Source organism: Mastomys coucha, unplaced genomic scaffold, assembly GCF_008632895.1.
Source record: "Mastomys coucha isolate ucsf_1 unplaced genomic scaffold, UCSF_Mcou_1 pScaffold21, whole genome shotgun sequence".
Lineage (NCBI taxonomy): Eukaryota > Metazoa > Chordata > Mammalia > Rodentia > Muridae > Mastomys > Mastomys coucha.
This window is the reverse complement of record NW_022196904.1, coordinates 135,062,138-135,074,529: the sequence shown is the minus strand read 5'-3', so window position 1 is coordinate 135,074,529 and position 12,392 is coordinate 135,062,138. Positions and strand designations below refer to the sequence as shown.

The 12,392-nt window shown below is 51.3% G+C and overlaps 1 protein-coding gene across 1 annotated transcript in view; it reads left to right on the top strand.

Moving 5' to 3' along the window:
• The first annotated feature begins 1,752 nt into the window (after window positions 1–1,752).
• Lrp5 (LDL receptor related protein 5) overlaps window positions 1,753–12,392 on the top strand; it is a 105,703-nt gene continuing 95,063 nt past the window's right edge. Inside the window, exon 1 of the mRNA XM_031389102.1 lies at window positions 1,753–1,971. Within this exon, the coding sequence (XP_031244962.1) occupies window positions 1,884–1,971 (88 nt within the window). The 5' untranslated portion in view covers window positions 1,753–1,883. The remainder of the gene's footprint in view (window positions 1,972–12,392) is intronic.

The window sequence follows — 12,392 nt, the reverse complement described above, 5'->3', positions numbered from 1 at the left end:
TCAAGAACTAAGTGGGGTAAGAGTCCCAGCAAAGAGGCCCTCCCCCAGGCAAGACAGTGCCCATCTCTGCAAGGGGCCACTGCAATTGCAGCCCGTGTAAGATGGAGTTGAGAGGTAAAGGAGGTGTGGATGGGCCAGGCTGTGAGAGAGCCCAAGGCTTCTGCTTCTTCTCTGACCCGTGGGAACCTCAGCGAGCTTTTGAGGGGAGGAGTGGGGAGATCTGGCTTATTTAACAAGCTCACTGGCTGCAGGGAGAGGAGGCCTCGGAAAATCAAGGCTGAAAGTGGAAGGCCATGGGGGATGGGTGAGAGTGGGGATAGAGAAGGGGGTTGTGCTCTTGGCTCTGAGTTGAAGGGGGAGGGGGAATGGGGGTTGGGCCTGGATGAGTAGGAACCCGCAAGGATACAGGCTGCTCTAGTCCCCAGTCTCCACTGCCCCTGAGACCTCCTGACTCCTCTTCCTGTCAGAGACTGGATACAGCCACCCCAGGAGACTGCTCTTCCTGAACCACTGGTCTGCTTCCGCATTAGAATCTCTGCCTTGACCCTTGGGACCCTGGCCTGGGTCCCCTCCCCCTACAAGCTGGTCGTCATGTTTTCCTATTAGAAGACAAGTTTTGGAAGTCAGTTCTCTTCTATTCTGCCATCCTAGGGTTGAATTTAGGTCAACAGGAGCCATCTTGCTGGCCAACCTTGACCTTTCTTTTGCTCATTCTGTTTGTTTATCAGGTCTGGTTTATGCAGTGCTGGGAGTGGTGTGCACACTAGGGAATCAAAGACTCTATCAACTCTTTTTAACTCACAGGTAGCTCAGGCCGACCTCAAACTTATGGCAAGCCTCCTGCCTCAATCTCCCAAGGCTGGAATTACAGGCCTGAGCACCATGTCTCATCTCTGGCTATTCATTCCTTTGTCTGGGCTCTTATTTTCGCCTCTTCCTAGCATAAACCACAGGAGGCCGGAGGCACCCTCCTGACCACCTCAGCTTCTGTCCTTCCTCTCTACCTTGATTTGTTTTGTTTTGTTTTGTTTTGTTTTGTTTTTCGAGACAGGGTCCTTCCTCTCTACCTTGAAAGGTGGACATAATGTTGTTTTATAAGGACATGAAGTGATTGCACCTAGACTTACTTGTTGCCCAAGGTATGAGGTTCTAGAAAGCACTGCTGGAGAGATGGTTCAGCAGTTAGAAGCACTTACTGCTCTTTCAGGGACCTGGGTTGGATTCCCTGCATCCACATGGTGGCTCACACTCACCTGTAACTCCAGTCCCAGAGGACCCTACACCCTCTTCTAGTTTCCTCAGACTCCTTCCCGCATTTGGTGCACATACATGCATACAAACACTCATACACATACAACAAAAAAATAAATCTAAAAGTAAAAGCCCCCAGTTCCTCCAGCACTAGCCGCTTCTGCGCCCGTTCCCGCGAGCTTCCCAAGTGGGGCTGTGTGTCTCTGGGACAGGTGGCAGCAGTTGTGGTGAAAGAGCCCTGACCTGGCTGCGGGGGCCACTGGGTTCGAGCCCTGAGGCCTCCTGGCTGTGTGGGTCATGCTTCCACGTGCCTCAGTTTCCTCACCTGTCAGTGTAGGGGACTTGGCAGGTGACCCACCTGCTCGCGGGGCCTCTCCCATCGCCGGCCCGGACGGACCCGCCTGCCCGGCTCCCGGGCGCCCGCAGGAGGGCGCGGCTTGGCGGGGGGCGCGGGCGGCGCGGGCGGCGCGGGGGGCGGAGACCGGCTCGGCTTCCGCTCCCTCCTCCCGCGTCGTCTTGGGCCGCAGCGCCCGAGGCGGGAGCAAGAGGCGCCGGGAGCCGCGAGGATCCACCGCCGCCGCGCGCGCCATGGAGCCCGAGTGAGCGCGCGGCGCTCCCGGCCGCCGGACGACATGGAAACGGCGCCGACCCGGGCCCCTCCGCCGCCGCCGCCGCCGCTGCTGCTGCTGCTGCTGTGCTGCAGCCTGGTCCCCGCCGCGGGTAAGGTGGGCGCGGGGGACAATGGCCGGGGCCGCAGCAGCCACTTTGCAAGTTGCGGGCGAGTTGGAGCGCGCGCCGGGGGACCACGCGCGGGGCCTTTGTCTCTCCCGCCGGGGCCCCTCCCCGGGGACCGAGCCCGCCAGGTGCGGCGCGGGCGGGTCCTCACCTGCCCAAGGCTCGGGACGCCGGGCGCGCTCAGGAGGGCGCCCACGGGCATCTCGATGGCCCGGGACAGGCCTGGCCTATCGCGAACTACTGGGAAAACTTTTCGCGAGCCTGCTGGCGGCGGCCGGCCTACCGAGCCCTGGGAAGTGCCAGAAGTTGCAAGCTAGGAAGTTCGGAGAGCCCTGCGCGGGGCGGCCTGGCCCTGGCTGCTGTCTCTTTGACCTGCGTGGGCTGTCAGCCTTCCAAACCGACTGACACCTGCCAGGTGCCCCCGTGACCCCAGTGACCCATCTGACCGCTCGGGCCGCCAAGCGGTGGCCAGGCACCCAGCCCCGCTGACCAGTGCCCAGCCCCGAGATCGGTTGCGTGGGCTGCCTTGGTGTGGGGAAGTATGGTTCTGCCTCAATTGGACTCACCTTTGGGGAAGTGGCCGGCTCGGGAGAACTTTCTAACTTTTGGTGTGTCCTGAGGGGTGGAGCTGAGGTCAAGAGGACTCTCGAGAAACGAAGCAGTTGGAAACGCTACACATGTTCTTTTAATTCGGAGATTGCCATGTGGTTTTTAAAGCAAGCCTCTTGCCACCTAAATCGTTGTTTTCGGGTGTGTTGTGTTTTGTTTTTCTAGAGTGTGGCTGTCCAAGGGTCCGGCAGATACTCTTGAACTCCTGGCTGGTGTTGATGGCAGTTTGGGGCGGGGTAGGGGGACAACCTCAGGTCCCTTTGTCTGGGCCTTATTAAGGCGAACAGCTGTCCCCCTGTGTATTTCCAGGGTAGACACTTGAGGGAGGTGGCTGGGCCTGGCTCTGTGCTCAGATTCCCTAGGCTGCAGTCCCTTCCACCTAGGTTTGGGGGGAGGGGTCGAGGGGAGCTGGCTTCCTCCAGTCCTGGAGCTTTCAACCTCAGCCCGAGGGCTCTTGGGGAGTCTCCCCCTAAACTTGTCTCCCTCGGGATCATGTTTACATTTTCCGGCCATGTCTGGTGTTAGCAAAACAAGGCGAAGACAAAACTGTGACAGGCCGTGGGAAGTCCAGGCCAGCTCTGCTCTTTCCGGAAATGCCTGGGTCGTGGCTGCAGAAGGGGTATGGGGGAGCTATTTGTTTTAAAGGTGGGGTTTGTAAGCCGACTTTCCTGTCCTAGGTGGGATTAACGTTACTCTAGGATCCCCCGCCTGTCGTCTGGTATCCCAAATTGAACATCTTTATAGTTTGGTGGTGTATGAGGCAAAAATAGAGTCGATTATTTTAACATTAGGAAGCCAGGCCCCAGGAGTACCAGCTGATGGGGTAGTCCAGGCCTAAAATGGAAGCAAAGGGAGGAATCTTCCCGAAGCCCTTTATTTGAGTGTTCTTGGCTGTTCGACCCCCAAATGCCTGTCTGAGATTCTTGCTTTGGGAGTCTGGGGAGAAAGGAGTAAGTGGGCAGCTAATTATTTTTCCTGATTGCTTCCTGTTGCAAATTGAAGCCGTGAGCCCACAGAAAAGCCTTTGTTCTAGTGGTCCCTGAATTCCCCACTCTGGAAGCCCTAGGCTTTCCTTCTCCCTGCCTAAAGCACTCTTCCCTGGAGCAGCCCAGCCTGTCTGGCCCCCTGGAGGAGGTTCCTGCAGTTGTGGGCTGCCTCCCCCTGGGAGGGCCCAGCCAGCACATGTTGGGTTATATTGGGTTAAATGCTGAGTGGAGTCCCCTCCAAGCCAGAGCCCTGTTCCTTGATCCCTCTGTGCAAGAATTACCCAGGCAACCTGTTTGTCCTAAGCTTCTCTGGGGAAAAGCCACCTCCTGGTCCCAACATAGTTGGAATCCTTTTTATTTTGACTATGTAGTGTCATTCCTCAGGCATCTAGCAGAATTGGCACAGGGGTTTGGGGGTGGGGCGCAGCCAGGTGAGGACTCTGTCTCCTGCTTTGCAGGTGGGCGCCCCAGGGTTGGAGCAGGAGGTGGTCAGACCAACCAGGGTGTTTTGTTTTGTTTTTGAGTCGTAGTTTCTCCCTTGTAGCTCTAGTTGTCCTGGAACCCCCTCCTTACACAGGCTGGCCTCCAACCCAGAGATCCACCTGCCTATGCCTCCTGAGTGGTGGATTAAAGGCATGTGCTACCACCACCCAGCTCTACCAGGGTTTTTATGGCCCGTTGCTGTTTGTCTTTGGGAGGCTTACATAGCCTCTCTGTGCTTGGTATAAGAGAGGACTGAGGTCCTCGTTTCTCTTATATCATGTGGTGGGAAGCGTTTGGTGCATGCAGCCCAGGTCTGGGGTAGTGGTGGCAGAGCTTTGAGGACGGTTGTGTGTCATGGCATTTGATCTTTCTGGCCTGGGAATTCTGGAGGCTGTTGCTACATGGTTTGGATTTTTTTCCTTCTTTTTATATGTTCATATGTGTGCATGCCTGTGCATGTGAAGGTCAGAGGTCAGTTTTCAGTGGTTTTTCTCAGGAGCCATTGTGTGCATATGGAGACTAAAGGTCAACCTTGGGGCGTGTTTCTCGGGAGCCGTCTACCTTGTTCTTTGAGACAAGGTCTCTCACTGGAACTGGGGGTCTCACTGATTGATAAGCCACCGTGACTGGCTCTTTACACGAGTGCTGGGTGTGTTGTATCTCACTTCCATAGCACACACTTCACCAGCTGAGCCACCTTCTCAGGCCCTGGGCTGGGCTTTTCTAATGTGCTGTGATCTTGGCTGTCCAGTAACTGATGAGTGTACCTGTGTAGCCACAGATGAGGATGGGGAAGGAAAGCCATGCGGACAGGACCCTGGGGCCCACAGTCCAGCGCCAGCCTTGTCACTTGCTGTGAGGAGTGAGGCCAATGACTCCACCTTGCTTTTCCTCCAGTAACATGGTCATGAAAATCCTTCCTGCCACTAATTTAGTGACTTCTTAGTGGAGAGCACTCATAGCTGCCATTACGTACCCGTTTTTCTGGTGCCAGGTGCCAGGTTAGGCTTTCTAGGTAGAATGGGACAGTGTGACATACAGACAGCCTTGGTGCCTGGTGTCATGGGAAGGGGCATGTGGGGCACAGGGGGCTGGTCAGTGCTATGGGAGAAATGAGTCCTGGGCACATAGACCAGAGAGGTTCTAGTCTGTGGTGAGAGGTCAGCTCATGCCGTGTGACCTAGAGGCTAGGAAGCCTTTGGGGAGATTGAACACGGGACTGAGGACATGGAGCCTGGAGTCAGTCAGGGAGTCGGAGTTGAACAGCGTGGTGCTGAGGTGGTTGTTATTATTATTATTATTATCATTATTATTATTACTATTGTTATTATTACTATTGGTTACTTTTTTTTAAATTTGAGAACAAAGTTGATAGTAACTGTGGTTGGCCTGGAACTAGATGTGTAGACTAGGGTGAACTTGAACTCACAAAGATCCTCCTGTCTTTGTACCTGCCTTCTGAGAACTGGGATTAAAGAACCGTGCCACCAGGCTTGGCCCTGGGACTGATTTTTGGTTTTTTGAGATAGGGTTTCTCGGCTGGAACTGATTTTTTAAAAAGATGTTTGGCCAGGCAGTGGTGGCGCACACCTTTAATCCCAGCACTTGGGAGACAGAGGCAGGCGGATTTCTGAGTTCCAGGCCAGCCTGGTCTACAGAGTTCCAGGATAGCCAGGGCTACACAGAGAAACCCTGTCTTGAAAAACAAAACAAAACAAAACAAAAGATGTTTGTATTTTAAGTTATGTGTGTGTGTCTGTGTGCATGTGTGTGAGTGTAGCTCACCACTGGGGTTCAGAATAGGGCATCAGATCTCCCTGGAACTAGAAGTGCAGGCCATTGTGAGCTGCCCAGATGCGTGCTGGGACTACATTCAGTTCCTTTGCCAGAGCAATAACTGTGGGAGCAGCAGCTGGGCTCACTGTCATCCAGGACTCATGAGGTGGAAGCCAGAGGGTCCGCAGCTCAAGACCAGCCCTCCTCCATCAACCAAGAAATAAAAATTAAAAATTGGGATTAAAGGGGCTGGAGAGATGGCTTAGTGGTTAAAAATATTTAACCTGGTCTTACAGGGGACCAGGGTTCAATTCCCAGCATCCACATGGCAGCTCACAACCATCTGTAGCTTCAGTTCCAGGGGATCCACCACCCCATCTAGCCTCTGTGGGCACATAAATAGGTAACCTGTGCATACACACAAAATAAAAACAAATCTTACAAATGTTGGAATGGAGCGTACATCCCAGGAGTCACGCCTCTCTAAAGCATGCGAGATCCAGGCATTGGGCATACTTATGTGGATTGCAGCCATTACGTTATAAAAGTTTTCATTGTTCCAAAGCAAACCCCATTTTTATTGAGCAGTGGTTTCCCATATCCTTACTACAGTTTTTGTTTTGTCTCTGGGATCTGCCTGTTCTGGGCACTTTTGGGGGCGCTTTCTGTGATGCCTTGGCTGGCCTTGAACTCCTGGGCTCAAGTGATCCCCCTGCCTCAGCCTCCTGCGTAGTTAGATATTAGCCAGCTTGTACTTGGCTGCATTTCATATGTATTCTGTCTGACTTCTTTGTAGCATGTGGCAGTCCATCACCCTTTGTATGGCTGAGTGATATTCTACTATGCAGATAGACCGAAGTTTATCTGTTTATTCACTGGTTGAGTTGGTCCTGGTTGCCCGTGGCTTTTGGCAAATGAGCCGGGGGCACTGAGGTTTAGAAGTGTGACCAGCAATGGGGACAAACTGGACAGTCTGTGCTGGCCTCCAGCCAGTCTGTGTTTCCCTTCACACCCATCTGCAGGGAGCCTGGTCCTGAGAGTGTGGAATGAGTCTCCTGTTTGGCCTCCCTGTCTCAGAGGGAGCTGGACTCTGAGGTCAGGAGGCATCAAGTTGGATCACTTAATAGCCTCTAGAAACAGGAGTCTGTGGGGCAGGCGTGGTGGGAGCTGAGGGCTGCACCCAGCTTCTGGGCTTCGTGACTCTGCTCACATTTGCTTGGAAAGCCTCATGTGGGCTCTGAGCCAGCCGCCTGGGGCAGAGCCGTCCAAGTGTGACGGGTGGAGGCAGCTGTGGGGCCCACAGGGAGGTAGCCCCAGGCCTAGCTGGCGGGTCTACCCTGATTTCCTTCCAGCCTCTGGAAAGTGGCTTGCTGGCTCTTAGCCTCAGTTTCCACATCTACAAAATTGAGCTGATCGACCAGCCTTGCCGGCACCTGTGGGATCTGTGAAGCTTGGGAGGACACAGTGTTCCTTCCCTTACCACCATGGTGAGGGAGATACTTGGAGTCTGCCTTGGGTACCCGGGCTCCCTCTAAAAGGAGGCCGAGTGCAGACTGCAGAACTGAACTTCTTGTCCTGTGTGGGGCTGAGAGGCTGGGGATCAGTTCTTTTGGGGTGGGTGGGCAAGCCAAAGTTAAAGGCCCCACCTGGCCAAGAGGGGACTTCCTGGGCCATGAGCAAGTATCCTGCTGTTTCTAAGAAATATAGGATATGTGTGGCCAGGACATGGCACTTTTGCTAACGTAGTAGGTGTACGTTGGTCCCTGCACTCTGAGCTCTAAGGAATCCTTATGTAGCTCTAGCCTTGGGTTTCCGGTGTGTCCTTGCCTGCTGCCTGTGGGAGTGGTTGGCACCTCACTGACTTCCAGTGAGTCCTGCTTGATTTTCTACTGTGGCAACCTTGATTTGCAGTGTGACCTAATGTGCCCTGTGGGGCCCCCAGCATCTCCTGTTTTGGCCCCTCAAACTTGGGGTCTCTTTGCCATGGCCCCTTTCGAAGGTTTTTGTGGTACTTGTGCCCTTTTGGGGGTGGAAGGGTGCCCTTTCTGGATGTTTTCCTAGTTGTCTTGTGAGATGACAAGTGTTTGGGGCATCTGCTTTCAGTTTGCCCAGGTGCAGGTTACCTTGTGGCTAAACTGAGGAATGGTTTTGTCAAGGAAGGGGACTCAGCCTCTCTGGGAGCCTTGGGGGGCTCCCCATGGTCCTCCAGAATCAGGCAATGGCTCCTCTCCTAGGAAGGAGCCCATGAGGCCTTGGGTGTTGGTGCAGGTGTCTTGGGCTGCTAAGGGACCCCCACCCCCTCATGGCTTTCTGCCTTTGTGGAGCCCTGGAGTGGCCCCCTCTGTGTGCCTCTCTTTTCATAAAGGTAAAACAAAAATCAGCTGGCCCGTTATCTGAGGCCCTCCCAAGCCTGGCCCCTGTTCCCGCTTCCCTGTTCTGTTGCTTCCAATTTGTCCCTGTCACCTTGTGGGTGTAGTTGGCATCACACTGGCCTCAAAAGTGTTCTCTTGGGTTCTATGTAGCCCTTCCAGTATTCCTCTCAGGTCTGTCCTGCTGTCTCACCAGCCTATGGGGCCAGCCCAGTCTGCATTCTTAACCCTGGGACCCATCGTCTCTAGTAGATCCTGTCTGTGTGGTTGGTTTCAGTTGTCAACGTGACACAATCTAAAATTGCCTGAGAAATCAGATTGTCTAGATCAGGTTGGTCTGTGAACACGTGTGTAGGCGGTTGTCATGATTTCCTTAATTGAGGTGGGAAGACATTGTCAGAGGGACCATTCTCTGGGTTTGGGCCCTGGGCCATGGAAGAGTGGGGAAAGTCAGCCAGACAGTGAGCATGCATTGGCGTTCCTCTCTCCTCTTGACTAGCCACGTGACCAGCTGCCTTGATTTCCCTGTAGTGACAGGCTCTAACGTGGAGTTGTTAACCAAATAAACCTTTGCTCCCTTTGAGTTGCATTTGTCAGAGACCCCTCCCACCCTGCCAATCAGACTTCTGTCCTTCATTACAGAACAGTGGTTGCTTGTATGCGCTTCAGCCTCCAGCAGTTACCCACCTGGGGGGTGGAAGTACCTGGCCAGCTAGAAGCCTGTCCCCCAGCCTTCTGCCCTTTTAGGGTCTCCCTCAGCCTGTGGCTGAGCCACACTGGACTGTGCTACGAAGGTTTGGTCATCATTAATGTGTGTGTCTTAGGCCTTTGCTAGCAGTCAGAAAATATCATTTTAAAGATGGCTCAGCTAAGGCTCAGAGGCTGTGTGGCTCTGTGCCACCCCACTGCCCTTTGACTGTAACAGGTCACACCGCCTCCTTTCGTGACAGTAGAGCCCGCCTGTGAGGGATTGCAGGCTGGCCTTTCCTGTGGCCACTACTTGCACACCCAGGAATTAGGAGTGGCCCTGGAGCTGGTGGCAGGCTGACCCGTGTGGCTAAGGTGATCGCTTCATCTATGGACATCTGGGCATGTAGAGGACACCTGGGGTCAATCGTAGTGTGCCTTGAGCTGTCCTTAGCATTTTTTTTTTTAAATCAGATCTCAGATTCTGAGAAAAATGAGTAGTTTTACAGCCTTTTCTTTTTCTTTTTAAAGATTTATTTATTATTTTATGTAACTACACTGTAGCTGTCTTCAGACACAGAGGGCATAAGATCTTGTTACAGATGGTTGTGAGCCACCATGTGGTTGCTGGGATTTGAACTCAGGACCTCTGGAAGAGCATTCAGTGCTCTTAACCTCAGAGCCGTCTCTCCAGTCCTCTGCCCTTATGATTCTGTTTTTTTTTTTTTTCTTCGAGACAGGGTTTCTCTGTATATCCCTGGCTGTCCTGGAACTCACTCTGTACACCAGGCTGGCCTCGAACTCAGAGATCCACCTGCCTCTGCCTCCCAAGTGCTGGGATTAAAGGTGTGTGCCACCACTGCCCGGCTGAAAAACAGTTTTTAAAAGAAAGATTTATTTACTCTATTGTATATGTGAGCATTTGCTTTTATATATGGCTTGTGTTTCACGTGCATGCACTGTCCACAGAGAGTGTTGAATCCCTAGAAATGGGAGTTATTCAGGTGCTTGGAGCTTCTGCAAGAGTAGTCAATGCCAATGCCATCTCTCCATTCTCCAGTTCTTTGGAATAGCCTCCCCCCACCCACAATTGCAATAAACTGTGAATAGCACAAGACTTGCCAGTTTTTACTGTTCCTTTTGACTTAAAAAGTTATTTATTTACGTATATGTGTATAGTTGTTTTGCCTGCATAAATGTCTGTGTACCATATGTGTGCTCTTTGTCCACAGAGACCAGAACAGGGCATCGAATCCCCTGGAAACTGGAGTTAGAGACAGTTGTGAGCTGCCATGTGGTTGTTGGGAATCAAACCCAGGTCCCCTAGAAGAGCAGCCAGTGCTCTAACCACGGAGCCATCTCTCCAGCCCGTCTTCTTTCTAGTTTTTATTACACTTTGTTTATTGTAGGGGAGTGGTTTTCATGCTGTAGCCCACATGTGGAGAATAACCTGTGGGAGTCTGTACCCTCTCCTTCCATGTGGGTCCCTAGGGATCCTACTCAGGGTTCACCGCCCCTTCCCCACCTCCCAACCATCACTCTGACCCTTGACTGTATTTAAGTGTGCAGAGATCTGTGACATTAATACAAATTTCTATCACCCAAACAAATATTTTACCTATAAGATGGTCTCTTCCCATCTCCACTCAGCCCTGCCCCTGATAAAAATCTTCCTACTCTATGGTCCTATAATTTCCCCCTCCCCTTTTTTTTAAAGAAAGGGTTTCTCTGTGTAGCCCAGGCTATCCTGGAATGCACTTTGTGGACCAGGCTGGCCTTGAACTCAGAGATGCCTGCCTCTGCAGTACTAGGATTAAAGGGGTGTGCCACCACTGCCTAGCTCTTTATAGCCTGTTTTATTTCTCCCCTTGGGCATAGCTTTTTGACCTGCATTTTAGCTGTACTTTTTAGCATGTGTTCATCTCTTTAGTGTAAATCTGACCACTCTTATCATCTGTAGCTTGTCTCTACCTGCTGACCTGTCAGAGACATTCTCTGTACCTTTGCTTTGGCTTCTTGTTCTTTTTAAAAGCTAAGTGGTGCTGTATGTGGCAAGATTGTGGGTATTCATTGTTTGGTGCATTTGTTCCACATTTCCTTCAGGTCTGTGGCTAATCTTTAGTATCATAGGACTTTTTTTTTTTTTTTAAGATTTATTGCTGGGCAGTGGTGGCACATGCCTTTAATCCCAGCACTTGGGAGGCAGAGGCAGGAGGATTTCTGAGTTCGAGGCCAGCCTGGTCTACAGAGTAAGTTCCAGGACAGCCAGGGCTACAGAAAAACCCTGTCTCGAAAAACCAAAAAAAAAAAAAAAACAAAAAAAAAACCAAGATTTATTTATTGTACATAAGTACACTGTAGCCGACTTCAGATGCACCAAAAGAAGGTGTCAGATCTCATTAAAGAGAGTTGTGAGCTACCATGTGGTTGCTGGGATTCAAACTCATGACCTTCTGAAGAGCAGTCAGTGCTTTTACCCACTGAGCTTTCTCACAGCCCCTATCATAAAGATCTTAAAGAGTCTCTGACAGGTATGGTGGTTTGTGATTGTAATCTCAGCACTTGGGAGATTGAGGCAGGAGGATTTATGTGAGTGAGTTTGAGGCCAGCGTGGGCTACAAAGTGAGACCCTGTCTCAAACAAAACAATTGAGTGTGGTGTCATTTGCCTATAACTCTGCCACTCAGGAGTCTGAGGCAGGAGGATTTCTGTGAGTTTGAGGCCCACTTGGGCAATATAGTGAGACTCTGTCTCAAAAAAACAAAAAATGTTTTGTATAATCGAACCTGTCAGTTTTATTTCTTATGGCTGCATGTCTTTTTATTCTAACTCCAGATTCTAAATACATTTATTTTTTTTCCAGGTCAGTCCCTGTTGTATTGCTTTGTGTTCTACATTCAGGTTATCTTCCTTTTTGTTTTGAGACAGTGTCTCTCTGTGGAGCCCTTTCTGGCCTGGAACTCTATGCAGATCAGGCTAGCCTACAACTCCCAGAGATCTTCCTGCCTTTGCCTTCCACAGTTTAAGATTATAAAGGTATGCGCTATCATACCTGATTTCCCTGCTTTTTAAAAATGACTTGTTAAAAAATCTTAAGTTTTGGGCTGGAGAGATTGCTCAATGATTAAGAGCACAGGCTGCTCTTCAGGGACCCAGGTTCAACTTCTAGTACCCACATGGCAGCTCACAACTGTCTGCAACTCCAGTTCCAGGGGATCCGACACCTTTATACAGACACATGCAGGCACAACACCAATGCATAGAGAATAAAACAAATAAATTATTAAAATTTAAACTTTTATGCTTTATGTGCATAGTATTTTTCCTGCTTGTGTGTTTGTACAGCATCCACATGAAGTGGATGACCATGAAGACCAGAACATCAGGTTCTCTGAGACTGCAGCTACAGAAGGTTGCGAGCCTCTGTGTGGTTGCTGGGAATTGAACCCTGATCCTCTGAAAGAACAATCAGTATTCTTGTTTTTTTTTTTTTTTT